Genomic DNA, 18,433 nt, shown 5'->3' with positions numbered 1-18,433 from the left:
CGCAACAATCCAGAAAACAGAAAACTCAAACTCATCCCTACGCGGTGGGCTCTGCCCTGAGATAATTCCTGGATATTCATGACACGCTGTAAACAACCAGGTTCATCGGGAAATAACACCGTCGCCCTGAATTCTGAAAACGAAGGACTGACCCATCACTGCGATCCACAAACCATTCCTCCCAAGCGAAGGAAGTCCCTTCTCCGTGCATTTCCAGAGGCGTCAAAGACGGGGCTAAGGAGGAAAAGGCTTTGGTGTGGGAAGTCAAGAAAATGAGCAGAAGATAAAAGCCCAGGGAGGTCAGGACTGGGAGGCGGCCAAGTGGTCCTGACAGCCGCCCGGCCCCACGGCTCCGCGCGGGGAGCAGGGGGCTCGCGTGCGAGCGACAGCATCCTCACCTTGCCTTTGGTCCGGCTGGCCTTGGCCTTGGCCCGGCGGGGCTTCACGGCCTCGGCCATACACTCTGCCTCCGAGACGTCGCCGTCTGTTTCTGTCAAACTCCTGCAATTCACGCAAGCCGCCTAGTTCCGGCCTCCTGGCGGTCACGTGACAGCGCCTCCACCATTTGGGGCAGGGAGGCGGCAACAGGAGGCCGTACGGGCTGCGGCTTGGAACAAACTAGCTAGGGACGACTCGCGCGGGGAGGAAGGCCACGCCCATCCCCGCTCAGGCCCCGCCCCAGCCCAGCCCTCCTCCCGCCTCCGGTCCCGCCCTCTGAGCCGCGGCCTGTGCCTCCGCCGCCCTCCGCAGGGTGGCACTCAGAGCAGCCCTCTGCCTCCGCAGCTCTGCAGAGAGGGGGTCAGACTGGACTATGAAGTGCTGGAGAGAAGAGGTGTTGGCAATCTGACTTTGATCCCTAGATAACCAATCCCAGCCTACATCTACATTACGTTTCCGGAAAGAAACCTGATGTCCACCCAAGGTGCACTCCAGTCTGCTGTTCTGTAGAAGGGGATGATGATACTTCCATCTCCATCCGGTGTCATGAGTTAGTCGTGGAAGGCACCTGATAACAGCGGGCATCTCTATATTATCGTTACTATACAAACGTGTTTAAAGTATATATACTTTGCTTTTCAACCCTCCTGGAAGGTCAGCTCCTCTAATGTATCCCTAAGGACCTCTAAAACAACAGCCAGCACATAGATAATATCCGATGAATGGAACTAATAGATATGAGTTGTTTTGTTGGGGGGGGGGTTGGAGGGGTTGAGGGGGTAGAACACATGGAGTCTACAGGATGGAGGAAAAGACTAGCCACCCACTCTGTGGGTACCCTAAAGTGAAAATCTCAGGATTATGGCATGAAAATGGGAAGGCCTAGGCATGGTGGCACACGGCTCTAATTCCAGCAGAGGCAGGTGGATCTCTGAGTTAGAGGTCAGCCTGGTCTACAGAGTGAGTTCCAGGACAACCATGACCTCACAGAGAAACTCTGTCCAAAACAATAGGTAGGAGGAAGAAAAGGACTTCAGAAATCAGTCTGTATGATATCTTTTTCCAAATTTTTTTGTTGTTGTTTTTTGAGATAGGGTTTCTCTGTGTAGTCCTGACTGTCTTGGAACTCACCTTGTAGACCGAGCTGGCCTTGAACTCAGAGATCCACCTGCCTCTGCCTCTGAGTATTGGGATTAAAAGCATGTGCCACTTTTCCCTGTATCTTTTTTTCTATAGGTAAATGCTGTGGGATGTTAATGTATGTCCTGTGGGAGCCCTTCTTGGGTTCCTTGTGGCGTTACCCAGCAGGTTTGCATAGAGGATGATTAGGACCATGGGCCTGAGTGCAGGTGTTTGAGATGGTCTGCACTTGGCTGTGCTGGGGGATGGTCTGTATGTCAAGTTGCTCTGATTGGTCAATAAATAAAACCTGATTGGTCGTGGCTAGGCAGGAAGTATAGGCGGGACTAACAGAGGAGAAATAAAAGAACAGGAAGGCAGAAGGAGACACTGCCAGCCACTGCCATGACCAGCAGCATGTGAAGACGCCGATAAGCCACCAGCCACGTGGCGAGGTATAGATTTGTAGAAATGCGTTACTTTAAGATATAAGAACAGTTAACAAGAAGCCTGCCACGGCCATACAGTTTGTATGCAATATAAGTCTCTGTGTTTACTTGGTTGGGTCTGAGCGGCTGTGGGACTGGCGGGTGACAGACATTTGTCCTGACTGTGGGCAAGGCAGGAAAACTCTAGCTACAGGTAAATCTTTATTAGTGTCTTGTGTGGTATTAGGAACTGAACTTGGGGCCTTGTATATGCCAAGCAAGTGCTCTACAGCGGAGCTACGTTGGCGCTTGCACGATGTCTTGTTCCTGAACATGTAAGATGGTTTGGTGGATTGGAGTGGGGATTTGGAGGAGACAGTTGTTTCGTTTCACAGTGCTAAGGACCGAACCCAGGTCAGCAGCTAGGCAAGTGATGCACAGTAAAGCTACATCCCCAGTTCAGTGAGCCCAAATCCTCAACGGCAACAAAAGTTACCAAGTTCCCTAGAACGTGGGTGGACTTGGTAGTCCTGGTATTTGTATATACTAGTCTTTGGAGAATTGATTCCAGGACCCACACACCGCATCACACCTCTGACACTCTACCTTCGAGAATACCAAAATGCAGATGCTCAGATCCCTTATATAAAATGACATAATATCTCATGTAACTTATGCCAATCTATCTACATATTCTGTTTTCCTTATGTTATTGGTTCATACAATTGTCTGCTTATGGGATGCCATGTGACACTTTAGTTAAGGTAGACATACTTATCTAAAACTTTTCATCATTTCCCTGAGCTCAAGTCATCCTCCTGCCTCAGCTTCCTGAGTACCTGCAATTCCATCCAGATGTCACCCTTTCCGGCCACTATCCATAGCGTTTGCTTGGCCATCTCCCAGTCTGGGACACCCCCACTGCCTTCCACAGTTCCTTTTGGTCTTAAAGTCCTCTGAGTGCCACCTACTACTTATTCTGCAAAGCGGAACTAACTGTAATGATCCCTTTCCACTTCCCAAATAATCCTCCTACTTTGCTGTGTGTTGGAGTGTGTGTGTGTGTGTGTGTGTGTGTGTGTGTGTGTGTATACAAATATATACATGCATTATGTATATACATGTGTGTGTGTTCTGTTTGTTGGTTTGTTTGCTTTGTTTTGAGACAGGGTTTCATTATGTTTGTAGACCATGTTGGCCTTGAACTCACAAAAACCCTACTACCTCTGCCTCCCAAGTACTCAGATTACAAGCTTGTGTCATCATACCTAGTCTGCATGTGTATAAGACAGATACAGATTAAAAATTGTTCATCAAAGAGATGGTGTTGTTCTTAATTTTTTATAAATAGTTTTCAAAATTCCTTCTAATAGGCTGAATTGATTCCCATGGCAATTTTGAGACAGTAAAACACGTTTCACCTCAAGAGAAAAACTCCAACCAATTGAAAACAGGAGTTAGTCATTCATAAAAGGACTATCATTCTCATGTTATGACATTGCAAATTTTAATATGAGAATGATGTAGAAGTCAGCCAGTGTGTGGAACAGGACTTGTCATGAAAGTTCAAAGGAAAGCTACTGCATTCCTGATCGAAGCCTGGGTGGACCGGGATCTCTGTTGCCCTCTGGTGGTCATTCCCCAGTAGTGACAATTTCTACCGAGGGTGTTGGAGAAGTTAATCATCCCTGTTGTCAATACTTCCGGCACAGCACCCTGTAGGAGGCCTTATTTTATCATTCCTGGTTACTAAATACATGTTGTGAAATTGATGTGGGATCTGACTAATTTAAGCTAAAATTATTTCAGTGTCTTGAGTCAATCAGCATGTAAACGAACAACGCCCAGCTTACATACTTATTTCACCAGACTCTTGCACAGATGTGATCTCTTCCATTAAAAGACTTTTGTTTCTACAGGAAGAAAAAGATACAAAAGTATCCTTCTACTAATCTCCCTTTCACAACCTTCTCCACTTTAAAAAAAAATAGGAAAGAGGTTAGGTCATCGAATTAGTTATTTACATCCTCAAAACATCAAACATGGGACAGAGACAGCAAGTACCTCTCTCAATCTACCCCAGGCTGGCCTCAGACTCACTATGTAGCAAAGGAAGACCATGAACTTCTGAACCTTCCAGCTCCTCATCCCAAATGCTGACACTGAAGGCCTGTACCACCATGCTGATGGTAGGAATCAAAGTCAGGGCTTCGTGCATGCTAGGCAAGCACTCTACCAACCAAGCTCCAAAGCCAGCTCTCTATGCCCCACCCCATCTCTCTCACTAGGCACAGTTTTGTGAAGCCCAATTTGACCTTGAACTTCCTTAGTAGATGAGACTGGCCTTGAACTACTGATCTTCCTGCCTCAGCCTCCCAAATGCTGGCATTACAAGCAAGGGCCACCACACTCAGCTAGCACTTACCTTTCTGAGTGTGTAGTAGTACCTAATCCAACCACTCTGCCTCAGAGCCAGCTTCGACCACGTGCATGACAGGCTGGATGTGTCAGGAAAATAAGGCAAACTGAGACCCACCCTCGACTGATGACATTGGGAGCTGGCACACAAGAATAGCTATGAGCTAAGTTATGTCCCCTCCCCAAGCTCTAACACTGAAGTCCAAACCCCCAGGACCTCAGAATGATGGCGTCTTTAGAAAGGTGGTTGAGGTAAAATGAGATTCTAAGAATGAAACTTCAGTACAACGGTTGTCCTTACAGGAGGAGGAGGAGGAAGAGGCAGGCATAGAAGAAAACACTGAGAAGAGAACAGAGAAAAGAAGGCCGTCGACAATTCAAGGAGAAAGGCCCACGATGCACCCTTCCATGACAGTGCTCAGACTGGGTCAGTCTACACCTTGCTTTCTGTCTTCCGGTCCTAGCACTGTGACAGGACCTCTTGTTTCAGTCACCCAAGTTATAGTCCTTCGGGGTTCCAACTTTCTAGTCCAAACACCCAGCCCTGTCATCCTGTGGTCAGACTAACTCAGCTCTATCTTTGTGCTGTTTTCCAGTTTCCTTCATGGAAATTAAAGCCCAGTCTCCCACAACGGCAACTGACTTAAGAGCACACTTTCCAAGGGTGTGTGTGTATGTGTGTGTACAGGGGCACCATCTATGTGCACAGAGCTCAAAGGGCAGCTTTCAGGAGTCAATTCTTTCCTTTGATATAAGTTCCAAGGGTCAAACCCGAGTCCTCAGACTGGCTTGGCAAGCACCCTTCCGGACTCAAGCAGCTCCCCCAGCCTCTTAAAGCACATTCTTTACCCATTTCCTTTTCATCCCTGTTTCACTTCCTCTTCGACTGCTGGCTTATGTACTCACTTCCTACACGCACTGTGTGATCTCAAATCTTCCTCTTCGGATCTCCGTCTAGGTGACCTCAAGCTAAGACAGCCAACACCAGAAACGGTCCTTGAAGGTGTCAGGACAGGATATTACTGTTGCTCCCCCCCACCCCAGCCAGAAGACAAGGTTCTCGAGGAGAATGGTGGTGTTGTCTGAGTTGCAGCCTGACCATCTCTTAGGCCTCTCCTGGATCATCAGGGAGGAAATCAGGTAAAAGAGCTTATGCAGCATCATTAGCATGTAAAAACATGGGCCAAGCATAACTCTAAGGACCGCAGCGTAAGCTGGTTATAACCAGCTGCTGTCCCTACACTGATGGAAATCGGGAGCTGGGGACACTGGGAGAATGACGGAGGAGCCAGAAAGCTGCTGTAGCAGCATTTAAAGAGATGAACAAAACCCAATGAAGAAATGCATTTTGTAAGAGCATAAAGTCAATAGGAATATGCAAAGAAATGATGTCACTTCTACACTGCTTAACTTTCTTCAGATCCCATGAGTCCTACATCAGGCAGGCAGGCCTGTCAGCTGTCCGTCATGCAGTGGAAATGGTGCCTTCTGCCTGTGTGTGGGGGCACTTACCTGTAACCTCAGCTCTCAGGAGGCAGAGGTGGGAAGATCCTGTGTTCAAGGTCAGCCTCAGATACACAGCAAGAAGCCGCTTCCCAAAGTAGGGGTTGGGGCAAAGAATGAGAAAATAAAATGGTACATTCTGATTCTAGAAAGCTTGAGTACATTACTTCACCTGGTGAGGCACACATCAACTACTGTCCTTTCTTGGACCTGTGCCTCTCTTCCTCACACTTACGGTCTCATAAAAGATTCCTTCAGCCCAGCTGACAGAGAAAGCTCAGGCATGGTTCAAGAACAGCTCAGCTCTGCGTGCCTCGTTTAATGTGGACGTGGCCTGCTGCCACACCGCAAAACTCAAGAGTGACTGAAACAAGGATGGAGAGAAGGACTCCGGGTAGGTACTATGTCAATCATTCCAGCTGGTCACCAACACACTGTGAGGGGAGACGCAACCCAAGGCGAATGATGCATGGACCGTGGACCAGACAGGGGAGAAGGTTTGCAGATTGAAGGCAGGGAGCTAGAGAAGAAGTGAGTGGGTGGACTTATGCAAATAAGCAACAAAATGTGCTTCCTAGCGCCTACAAGGGAATCGCCACCTCTACTGCAGGGGAGATGCAGAACTGCGTGGCTGGGGTAACTCATCCGGTAGACTGCACTGCACTCTGTCCTGGGCCACGCCGGTGCTTCCATACTAGACCCATGAACAGAAAGACCATGGTTAGAGAAATGAGACTATACAACGACCCTCCACGGACCCCCTGTGATCTCCTGCTGATTATCTGTTCTGGGGCTGAACTCTAGATCTGTTACCATCCCTCCAAAAGACCAACCAGTGAATTAAAACCATCAAATCTCATCCACTCTGGGAGAGGTAACGGCTTCTCCCTGCCAGGACAGACTCCAAGAATGGGTTTGCCCTTTAGCCTACAGTGTCTGGCCGGTTTATAGAATGCCTGATATGTCATACAAAATTCCACTTATCATTACCTTGGACTAGTGTTTCTCAAATTATTTTCTTCATTATCATTCCCCTAAGGACTCTTTCAGACACTTCCCTAATCTCCATTCTCATGAAATGTTAGTCCAGCGGGCATATTGTGTCTTTGATTAGATGCTATGGGTGCGCTTTAGACCTCTGAGAGAAGAGGGGAGAGGTTGGGGACTGCCGAGATGGCTCAGTGGGTAGAGTACAGTGGGCAAGTGTGAGGACCTGGGTTCTGATCGCTAAAGCCCGCATAAAAGCCAGATGTGGCGAGGCACAACTGGAATCCCAGGGCTTCTACATTGTGAGAAGTGGGGACAAGAAAATCCCCCAAAAGCTCCAAAGCCAGCTAGCCTGCCATATACAGTAGCAAGGGACAGAAGACCCGTGTCAAACAAGACAGAAGGCAATGAGCATGGCCCAGGGTGATCCCCTGACCTCCACACATGCACAGTGGCAGGAGCCTGAACACACACACACACACACACACACACACACACACACACACACAAGCACGCACGAACGCACGCATGTACACACGCACACACGCGCACGCACACGCACGCACGCACACGCACGCACATGCACGCACACGCACGTCGAAGGAGCATGTAAAGCTCAGAAGAGATGTGTGATTAGCACAAGAATACAAATTAAATCCCAAATCATCAGAAACTTTTGTTTTACTTCATGTCAAGCAGAAAAAAAAAAACAAGCAATAAAATTAAAATATTATTCTACACTCATGAAACGCGTTTACATCAATTATGCTGATTGATAGAAAACATCAGTCATTGAGGGCTTGCCAACAATAAATAATATACTTAAAAACAGAATTTTCTATGTGCAATAGACAATTTCCTGAGGCTTTCCAGTTTGGGGAAGTCAGTGGACCTTTGCAAACCTGAGTTTCTCAAAAGGATGCCCAACTGGTGCAAATTTCCTGTCAAGACAAGCAGCTACCACAGCTGGGAGCATCTTATATTGAAAGAGGGGAAATCGTCCATCTTTTTTATGGGGGGAGGGGTTGAGATGGGTTCTCACTATGTCCCCAGGCCAATCTCAGACTCAGTCTTCCTGTCTCAGCCTCCAGCACGCTGTGATCACAGGCAGGCACCCCCATGCCCGGCTTTCAATCTCATTTTAATCAATGTGTCCAAATTCCCGGGAACTCTGCCATACGGAGGAAAGGAACTTGTTTGTCCTCTACAGTGACACAGGCGTGTATGACATGCCCACTAAGAAATCATGCTAACGGGCTTTGTCATAACTGAAGTGTTCCACTTTCTCAGGTGTGAATACGACATAAACGGTGCTTGATCTTCCTGCCGTGTGTGGGTGACCAAGGGGGAGCCAAATAGAGAATGCCTCTTTAAGTGTTCCAGAGCACAGCAAGGGATGTGTGTGCACGTACGTCAATCACAGCTGTGCGTGTGCCACAGCACACGTTGAGGCCTTCCACCCTTATGTGAGCTGCAGCGGCGGAGCTCGGGATCTCGGACTTGCACAAGCACCTTTAACTCCCTGATCCAACTTGCCCGCCCTTCTTTAACTTGAGCACGAGCATGGCAGCCTCACGAAGGGCTAGAAGAATAGACTAGCGCTGTAGAACAAACTTATCGGCCCGGTCTGGTTCTGTCTCTTCTCATTGGCTGTCAGAAACTGATCTCACCCTGCTGCATCTTATTTCCCCATCTGTAAAACGAGCAAGTCCGATAGGACGTGGCAAAGTCTTTCAGCCGAAAACAACGGCGATGTTAAATATCGCACCTCTGAGAGAGGCGGTCGCTGTTTTCATGCCCCTGCTTCTCACCACCCAAGGAGCATCTTCGGCAGCTCACACCATCATCTCCTGCAGCCCTGCCTGCTCGGCAGCTCACATCATCTTCTTCTGCAGCCCTGCCTGCTCAAGCTGACACTCAGAATCCAGACTGGCCTTGCTTTCCAGACAGGAAACAACACTCATAACCTTAGTAACTAACCAGGAAATAATACTTCTTCCTTCTGGGGCAGTATGTAAACTTTCGGAGGGGGGAAAAAAAGAACTCTGCACTCTGCCGATCTCTACTTGGCTAGGTTGAGTCAAATATCTACTATAAATTGAAAATATCAAAAAATGTTCCACAATGGTTCACATCGAAATCTTCATGATTGACACGATTTGGTTACGGATTGTGCTGCTCTCAGGGCCTCTTTTCACGTCACAGAAGCAGTAACTGAGGAAAGCTTTCTTTTCTGAAAGAAAACAGCAAAAGACATTTCATCTGAATGACCTGTTCATGCCAACTTAGGAGTGTGTTTGGTCAAGGAACAAATGTTGAACAGAGAGCCACGGTCACCACAGAAGTTCTTCATGGTAATAACACGGGTACTGATATTTTTGATACACACATTTTTAATTCAAAAAATTATAATCTGTCTTTATTAAGCATGTTAGAATTAAGAACAGGAATAGCTGCCGGGCGGTGGTGGCGCACGCCTTTAATCCCAGCACTCGGGAGGCAGAGCCAGGCGGATCTCTGTGAGTTCGAGGCCAGCCTGGGCTACCAAGTGAGTTCCAGGAAAGGCTCAAAGCTACACAGAGAAACCTGTCTCGAAAAACAAAACAAACAAACAAAAAAACAGGAATAGCAGCTAAAATCAACAACTATTGAACAAGTCATTAATGCCTAAGGTCTCCTATGAAATTTCAACCCCTAAGGTACAGTGAAATAGATCAGTAGTGTAATACATGGCCTAACTGAATTAATTAAACTGGGTTCCTTTCCTTAAAATTCTCCAGAATTGAGGCTGGAGAGATGACCCAGTGGGTTAGGGCACTTGTTGCTCTTCTAGAAGACCTAAATTCAATTCTCAGAACCTATCTCAGGCGGCTCACAGCAGCCTGGAACTCCAGCTTCAGCAGATCCAACGCCCTCTCCTGGACCCTTCAGGAAAGTGAATGCAGGGAGAAAGGGGGCAGGGGCAGGGAAGGAGGGAGGGAGGGAAGGAGGGAGGGAGGGAGGGAGGGAGGGAGGGAGGGAGCAGGGAGATCGAGCTTTTTAAATTCTCTGAAATTCAGCCAATTATATATGAACATGTTGAGCTCCTATTCATTAAGCTGATGCAGGCATTAAAATTACACAGTTTGAGAGACTCTACTCATTAAATGTGTAGGCATTAGCATCTTGCATTCACACATCAGATCCCTGGACCCTGGGGAACTAGAGTTCTATATCAAATGCTAGTCTTAAGCCTGTAGCATATATGCTTTATCCAGATAAGAGCAAGAAACAAAATAAAAATATGTATTTTATATAAATATATAATATATAAATATGTGTATTATATAACATGTATATTTCATAAGCTCTTGGGACTGTCAATGCTTTGCCCCACAGTCATCATTTGCACCATGGTCCAGACAGCAGATCTTCCTGATGAGTGATTCACTTACCATGTCCCTGCTTTGTCTCTAATAGGGCTCTGAGAAAGAGGCAGTCTTCAGAAGAAGCAATTATGACCGGCTGTAAAGACTGTTCATATTATATTATATGTCTACCTAGCTAGAGAACAGAAAATTTTATGTCTTCAGTTTCTATCTCTTTTTATAGCACACTTACATCTTAAACATACTTATGAAATAATTTAATGTCTTCTATTTAACACAAATTGATACCAGCTAGTTATTTCTATTTAATTAAGACAGCCTGGCTCCTGTCCCGTGTAGCTAGTTAGGGATAAGTCAGCAGGTAGGTGGCTTGGGGGCCTGACGCACAGTTTGAGATGCTCATCTCCTGGTGCTCTCTGGTGGGTAGAATGCAAGACTAACAAATCGCCAGAGAGCACTTCTGAAACCTGTCCTGCTTCATAACTGACAGCAAGTGTCATCAAGACCAGGAAGAGCAGAGATGACACTTGTCTAGGTCGCTTCCTGCATCCATCCACCCGCTTTCCTGTAGCTCCGGGAAGCACATGAGATCAGAAAAATGCTCAACTCTTCAAAAACAGTTTTTATCAAAGAAGTGAGACTGTCTCATCACAGACAAATGAGAAACTAAGACAGACTGGAAATGGAAATAGTTACTTGGAAATAGATCCCTCCTTCTTCTTCGCTGCTGAAATCCCATACAGTTCCATTGCAGACTCACCCTGCCGGGCAAGCAGGACACTGTTGCTTTTGGCTTCCAAGGCACTTTTCACATTGTGAAAATGTGCCAACTGCCTGACTACCCAGAGAACCAGCCCCTCTGTGGTCCCCTCTGTAGCTCTGTCTGGTTAGCAGGGCTGAGGTCTCCTCCAAGAATCCTTGTGATGTGCTAGTTCAACTAATGACAACCTGCGACCGGGTACAGGCTGACTGCCACCATCCTCCTGTGTTTGGTGAGTGTGATGGCGCCTGCGTGCTTTTCACTGACCTCTCCCCTTTCAGGGAGTAAGGAATCCATTAAGGAATGAGAGTCATGTGGGTTTTGCTTCTGGGGATGCTGAAACGTGGGTGTGTAAAAGCTACAGGAAGAGCTAAGCGAATTCAGAGAGTCACAGACTAAAGAAAAGTGAAGGGGAAATGTCCTCATGCCATCAAGTTTCCAGTCATCTTGCAGTGGGGGGGCTCCAGAGGTGCTGGAAGGGACGGAGGCCACGCCCACCAGGATGCTGGCCCCAGGCATCTCAGCAATGTTCGGAAGAAGATCCGAAGGCTTCAGAAACTCAAATCAACAGGACTAAAGGAAATTTAAAGACTCTTACCACCATGAGTGCTACTGATAGAGCAAAGTGTAGTCCTCAACCAAGGAATAATCAGGGTCATCTGCAAAGAGAACACGGGACAGAATTAAGCTCATCGTTTTCCTTGATAAGACCTTAGCCCAGTGTTTTTCAGCCTGTGGGTCACAACCCCTTTGAGGGATGGAGTCTCATATCAGTCAGATATACTGCAAACCAGAATTTACATTACAATCCATAACAGCAGCAAAATTACAGTTATGGAGCAGCAATAAAAAAAATTTAATTTAAGTTTTAATTTAATTTTAAAACATAACTTTATGGTTAGGGGTCATCACAACATGAGGAACTGTATTAAAGGGTCACAGCATTAGGAAGGTTGAGAGCTACTTGATGACTCAGCCCTTCTCAAACTGAAGCAGTCTGCTTCAAGATTCAGGCAACTGCCTTTTTGTAATGACTAAATACATCAAAATACAAAATATGGACACCAAACTGATAGTCATGACTACAAACAAGAGAACATTCTAGAAACCATTTTTAGGACTTTGCTCTTTTTCATTCATGCCCACATTAGCATCCATGGTAAAGTCATCATCAAGAATGGACAAAATGAAGTCACTCATTATTAAATGGTAATTATAAGACAACAAGAAGTAAAATAACTTATTATTTAAATATATAATTTCAATCACTATTTTTTAATTTTTTTAGTATTTATTTATTGTGCATATCTGTGTACATGTTCAAGAGCTCAGCACACATACAGAAGTCAGATGATAACTGGTGAGGGCCAGTTCTTTCCCTTCCAGCAACTGGGTTCTGGGCATCAAATTTAGGCTGTCCACCTTGATGGCAAGCACTGTTGCCCTCTGAGCCATATTGTCAGTCCAAAATTTGTCTGTTTGTCATTAAATGTTTACTGAGATGCCAAATAAGCCTCAGTCAACTCTTCCCTCAGTCCCCATTGCAGACAGCTACTTAAACGGTTTCTCTCCAAAATGGTAACATTTTAAGCACTGCTATGCAGCTAGTATTATGCTAAGGGCTTGAGAGGACAGGAGAAGGCAAAATGCTTCTCTTCAAAGGTGTTGAATTAACTAGAGAATATAACTGACAAAAACGTTGCTCTGTGTGGCTCTCTCTGCGGTATTGCAGAGGAAAAGGGAGATCAACATGATCCAAAAACAATTCCTTTTTAGGCAGTGTGCGACATTCAAGGCTACATAGAAAGACCCTACCTCAAAAAGAAAAGTCTTACAGTAAGGTTCAAATACAGGCACAATCTCTTAGGAACTTGATCCTATCAGACATGTCCAACCCACCATCCACAGGCACACGCAGCCCACAGCTTTGAATGTGGCCCAACATAAATTCTTTTTTTTTTTTTTTTTTTGGTAACTAGACTGCACTGTTCTCAAGTGCAGAGTCTGTAGATGATGGAGCCATGTCATAATGTCAACAAGTCAGATGTGCCTGGTTCTTATTCTCACATTCTAGCTATTCACATTCAATCTTAAAGAAGATCTGCCCTAAAAATCCCAAGAGGCTCTTCCTGGTGGCATACCTGGTAAACGTTTAGGAACTGGGAGAGGTCCTCTCCTGTAAAAGATGAAAATCAGTCTTTCAGGTGAGTTCTTATTATCTTTATATCTTTATCCTGCATGCTGCAAACATACCACACTGGAATCAACTGGCTTCTAGCCTAGAGCGTCAAGAAGGCTCAGCTGAAGCCAGTGATTTGCAGCCCTGATTGGCAGAAACCTAAAGTGCAGGCACGAAGGAAGCCGATGGAGAGAACACACAATAGGCAGGGGTGCGGAGCTCTGCCCCGGCCCGCTGGCAGGATTTTCATCTTAGTGAAATTTACCGATCTCCTGGTGCATCATAGAATGAGAAACACAAGCAGCTCTCCACTCTCTGTGAGAATCAAGTCAGCTCATTCATCTTAACTGTTCTGAATGGTCCTTACTATGGACAGTATGCACTGACCTCTCCCACACACTCTCCACTTTTCCTAAAACTCGATGGAGAACTCAGCGGATGAGAACTCACCCCCACCCCACCCCACCCCCACAGGCTTGGTGGGAAGTGAAAGTTTCTTTTCCCTCAAGACCCTTCCTATTAGAAGCCTCACACTTTCTGTGCCATGGGTCCAGTGGGAGCCCTTTGCTGGCCACGGAGTCTCTGGGGCACCTCTGCTCAGGTCCAGCAGGAAAACAGCCAGATAAAAAGAGTGACCCACTGGTTGGTGCGCTCCAATAGCTTTCTGTATGAACACCAAAACCTGACTGTATAACGTCCACATCATTAAAGGGTATCCTTCTGTTTTCCAACTGTTTGAAAATATAAGCCAGGGCTGGGGAGATGGACTGGTGGTTAAGAGTGCTCGCCACTGTTCTGGGAGACCCAAGGTCAGTTCCCAGTAACAACCACCTGTAACTCGAGCTCCAGGGAATCGGACACCCTCTTGACCTCCATGGGCATTCACAGACACACAGCATGCAATGACACAGACAGACACACATGCACATAGATAAAAATAAATTTTTAAAAAATGTAAGTCCAGTGTAATAGCAACCCACAGATCCAGGGAGGCTACCTAGGAGGGGGGACCCTAGGATGACAGTGGCTTATAATGAGTTTTGGTTTTGCCCAATCACTGGGCAAGCTTTAGTGAAACATTTCACTATTAGGGTAAGAACTTGTACTGTATCAAGCTGATGAAAGAAATGCTGGCTGTACTTTCAGGAGGGGGCTAAAATCTTTTTAGATTATGGATTAGCCTATAGAAAAATGTCTGCCATAAATCAAACAGTGAAGAGGAAGATGAATAGGAACCTCACTTACACAACTTAAGTAAAACATAGCTCTCTGAACAGATGAAGATAGGTTTCTTCTGTGTCCCAGAATCTAATCAATATTTATATGTATAATTCAGCTATCATTTAGCTTAAAAGGGCTTACTGGGAAATGTTATCATTTCTACTATTTTCTACAGGGATAATATTTTACTGTTTAAAATAACCCTAGACTTTTGAACCTGTTTTTATTTATTTTTTTTTATTTATTTTATTTTTTTTTGGTTTTTCGAGACAGGGTTTCTCTGTGTAACTTTGCGCCTTTCCTGGAGCTCACTTGGTAGCCCAGGCTGGCCTCGAACTCACAGAGATCCGCCTGGCTCTGCCTCCCGAGTGCTGGGATTAAAGGCGTGCGCCACCACCGCCCGGCTGAACCTGTTTTTATGTTCAAGCTATCTGTGTATTATTTCTCCTGCAGTTGTACATAAAATGTTCTTACATTTAAAAAAAGGGCAGATACTATAGAATTGTATTACATGAAATACATAGAATATACAAATTCATAGAGATAGAAAGATTAGATGTTATCTCAAGATAGAGAAGAAAGGAATATAGAGCAATGATTTCCTAAGTATAGAATCTCTGTTTTGTATGATGGAAATGCCCCACAAATGGACAGTAGTATCAGGACATAATATCATGAATGTAATAAATCAATACAATTAATGTAATTAGTGATATCATAAATATAATTATTGAATGAATACTGTGAATGTAATCAATGAATACCACAAATGTAATTAATATCATGAGTGTAATTAATGAATATTGTGAGTGTAATTAAAAAAATAAAGGGAAAAAATGTAAGTCCAGTGTAATGGCTCGTGACTAAAATCCTAGCACTCAAAAGCTGGGGCAGGAAGACCTTTGTGAGTTTAGGGCCAGTCTGGGCTACAGAGTGAGATCCTGTCTCATACACACACACACACACACACACACACACACACACACACACGGGGTGGGGGAGAAATCCTTCTTAACTCATAGGCCCTGTGGAAATTAGTCAATCCGATCTGACTCATAAGGGGGGCATAGTTTGCTTATTCCTGTTTTCTACCAGCCATAGAAAGGCATAGAATTCATAAACAAGTAATAATGGTCATACTCAAGTGCCCCAGAAACTATAACTAATAAAAGTTATATAATTTTTATAAAAAGGCTATTTTAAAAAATTAAGTTTTCTTGCTAGGTAAATTACACAAATTTGGTCAACTGAAAACAAAAGGCAAAGTCTTAGCTCATTAACAATATAAATATTTGTTAAAATACCTTTCTTCCCACGAAAAGCAGCTGGTTATTACCTTGCTACACTGGGCCCCGTGGTCTTTCCGGGTGGGGCCGCATTCCGCTGAGGAGAGTAGAAATTCTCATACATGATGGGTGCTACAATTTTTAAGACATGAGACATCAGAGACAGGTAAAGGTTGGGGTTGGGTCACAGCTGGCAGAGCACTTGCCTAGCACACACAAAGCCCTGGGTTCGTCATCCAGGGCTACATAAGACAAGCCTGAGTGCACATGCCTGTCACCTCAGTGCTCAGGAGAGGGAGGCAAAAAGATCTGAGTTCAATATCATCCGCGGCTGCACAGTAAGATTAAGGTTGTCCTAGAATACATGAGACCCTGTCACACACACATAAAAAAAAAAAAAAAAGGTGGAGAAACCCCGACTGCTCCCTAGAGCCTTTAGAGACTTTGTCCCCAGCTTAGTGCTAATGGAAGGCGAAAGAACCTTTAAGAAGTGTAACCCAGTAGGAACACAGCAAGTCAGGTCACTGGAGGCATGCCCTCGTCTCCTCCCCTTTCACATCCTGGCTGTAAGATGAGCAGTCCACTGGGCCACTCTCTATCATCCTGTGCTGGCTGTAAGATGAGCAGTCCACTGGGCCACTCTCTATCATCCTGTGCTGGCTGTAAGATGAGCAGTCCACTGGGCCACTCTCTATCATCCTGTGCTGGCTGTAAGATGAGCAGTCCACTGGGCTACTCTCTATCATCCTGTGCTGCCTCGCTCCAGCCTCAAGAGCAATGGTACCAACTGGCTGGACTAAAGCCTGGAAAACTATAGCTAAAATAAACCTTCCTCTTATTGGCTGATTTACAACAGGTATTTGTTACAGCAGCAGAAGCTGACTAATACTGTATTTTACACCCTCTGTGACCTATGACAAGAAACACTAATCCTGTGGCTTAACCATCCCTCCCACCATGCCACCCCGGCTCACCTGGTGGGGTCTGTCCAGTTTTACGCTGGTTCACAAAATACTGGATGTCCTTTTCAATGCTGCACATTTCTAGACTCTTACGGACTTGTTCATACATCTGATAAACACGAGATAAAGCATTATATAGAAGTGTATTGATGATAATTACGGCACCACTCTATATGAAAGGAACATTCTTGAGCAGCCGACTCTTTTGCAACTTTTGTTTTGAAAGTAGAAGACATTCCTAAGTCCAAGACTCACATAAGGGCAGCTTTCTAGTATATCTGTGCTATTGCCTTCTTTATCAATCAATCAATAAATAAATACATTTAAGATACAAGGAAGTATTTCTTTCAGGCCCAACCGAAACTCTGGTTATTTTTTTAAAAGTCTTGATAGAATAAAGAAACTATATGCCAAGTCCAGTGATGCAAGTCCCATGACCACGTCTCAGTGCCACACGCATTTGGCAAACACAACTACTTCACTTGAGGATCAGTTCTTCCGTTCAATTCTACGGGTTCCCTGGACACCTGATCATTCTTCTGAAGCCATGTCCCATCTGAGAGAGGGGCTATTTCTTAGCAAAGGCTGTGATAACCTCATCTGGTTACTATTGCTGGGGACCCGGTTACTGTTGCTGCACACAAGCTGATTCTGGATAAGCACCATGAAGATACAGAAGCAAATCTTCACCCTGGGGTGACCATCAACCTGCCACGGGCCAGTCTGCTAATACTGGGTGCAGACAGTGATGGCATTCTATGCGGGAGCTGTCTTTGGGACTCACGTTCTTCGGTGACATCTCTGTCTTCCACACATTAAACTGTGTTTGGGTTTCCTTATCTGCTATTCATCCCTTACTCTCGGTTTCTTAAGAGAGTCACGACAGCAAAACGGACCAGGAGTCGGGCCGGTGACAGCCATGCTCAAGCCACTATCTCTCTGTCCCTCAAACGGAAGCAGGAAGCGGGGAGAGGATGGACTAGTGAGCACCGAACGAGGGAGCACTGACGGTTCTTTCTGCTCTGTTGATTCTAACACGCAGAGGACCGTCCTCTTGTGAATGCTTCAGACTTACTTCATCATTTGTGACGCATTGCTGGGACAGCTGATTGACATGTAACCACAATGCGTTCCGGAAGAAGTTGATGCGCTCGCATTCTTGAGCCTCAAACACCTACAGAAAGACAGTGACATGGACACGCATTTGTAAAGATGAGGGGCGGAGTTTAAAGACGAAAGCGGAAGAAAGTGCTTAGTGTACAGTATCAAATTGTAGAGAGTCATCAAATAAGATCAATCAAATAAGATTAAAAAAAAATTACCCAAGTTAGTCTGGGGGTACGGCTCCGTGGACTGGTGCTTGCCTAGCATGTATAAAGCTCTGGGTTTGATCACCGGCACCACACAAAGGGAAAAGAAACGACAAAGGTCCACTGGACCTCACACCAAGGGCATCCCTGGTATCCATGAGCGAGGAGAAAGAGGTGTAGACAGTAACCTTTAGGCTGAGACAGGCTGGAACTTGGAACTTGCAAACAACTTCAAAAAATGTAGCTGGGGCTGGAAACATCTCAATGATAGAACACATACAAGTGTGAGGTCCTAGGCATGATACACACACACACACACACACACACACACACACACACATACACACACACACACACACACACGCACATCAGGAGAGACAGAGTCAGGGACAGAGAGAGAGGGAGAGAGAGAGAGAGAGAGAGAGAGAGAGAGAGAGAGAGAGAGAGAGAGAGA

The 18,433-nt window shown here is 45.5% G+C and overlaps 2 protein-coding genes across 2 annotated transcripts in view; both read right to left on the bottom strand.

Annotated features, from left to right (window-relative positions):
* Epg5 (ectopic P-granules autophagy protein 5 homolog) overlaps nt 1–556 on the bottom strand; it is a 96,889-nt gene extending 96,333 nt beyond the window's left edge. Inside the window, exon 1 of the mRNA XM_028872037.2 lies at nt 399–556. Coding sequence (XP_028727870.1) covers nt 399–458 — 60 coding nt within the window. The 5' untranslated portion in view covers nt 459–556. The remainder of the gene's footprint in view (nt 1–398) is intronic.
* Nucleotides 557–11,619: 11,063 nt separating this feature from the next.
* Nucleotides 11,620–18,433, bottom strand: part of Pstpip2 (proline-serine-threonine phosphatase interacting protein 2) — an 88,694-nt gene continuing 81,880 nt past the window's right edge. The window contains exons 10-14 of the mRNA XM_028871982.2: nt 17,745–17,843; nt 16,682–16,778; nt 15,758–15,839; nt 13,163–13,197; nt 11,620–11,680 (exon numbers count right to left, since the gene is read on the bottom strand). Coding sequence (XP_028727815.1) covers nt 11,631–11,680; nt 13,163–13,197; nt 15,758–15,839; nt 16,682–16,778; nt 17,745–17,843 — 363 coding nt within the window. The 3' untranslated portion in view covers nt 11,620–11,630. The remainder of the gene's footprint in view (nt 11,681–13,162; nt 13,198–15,757; nt 15,840–16,681; nt 16,779–17,744; nt 17,844–18,433) is intronic.

Source organism: Peromyscus leucopus, chromosome 19, assembly GCF_004664715.2.
Source record: "Peromyscus leucopus breed LL Stock chromosome 19, UCI_PerLeu_2.1, whole genome shotgun sequence".
Taxonomy (NCBI): domain Eukaryota; kingdom Metazoa; phylum Chordata; class Mammalia; order Rodentia; family Cricetidae; genus Peromyscus; species Peromyscus leucopus.
Note: the sequence above shows the minus strand (reverse complement) of the source record. Positions and strands in the feature narration are given on the sequence as shown.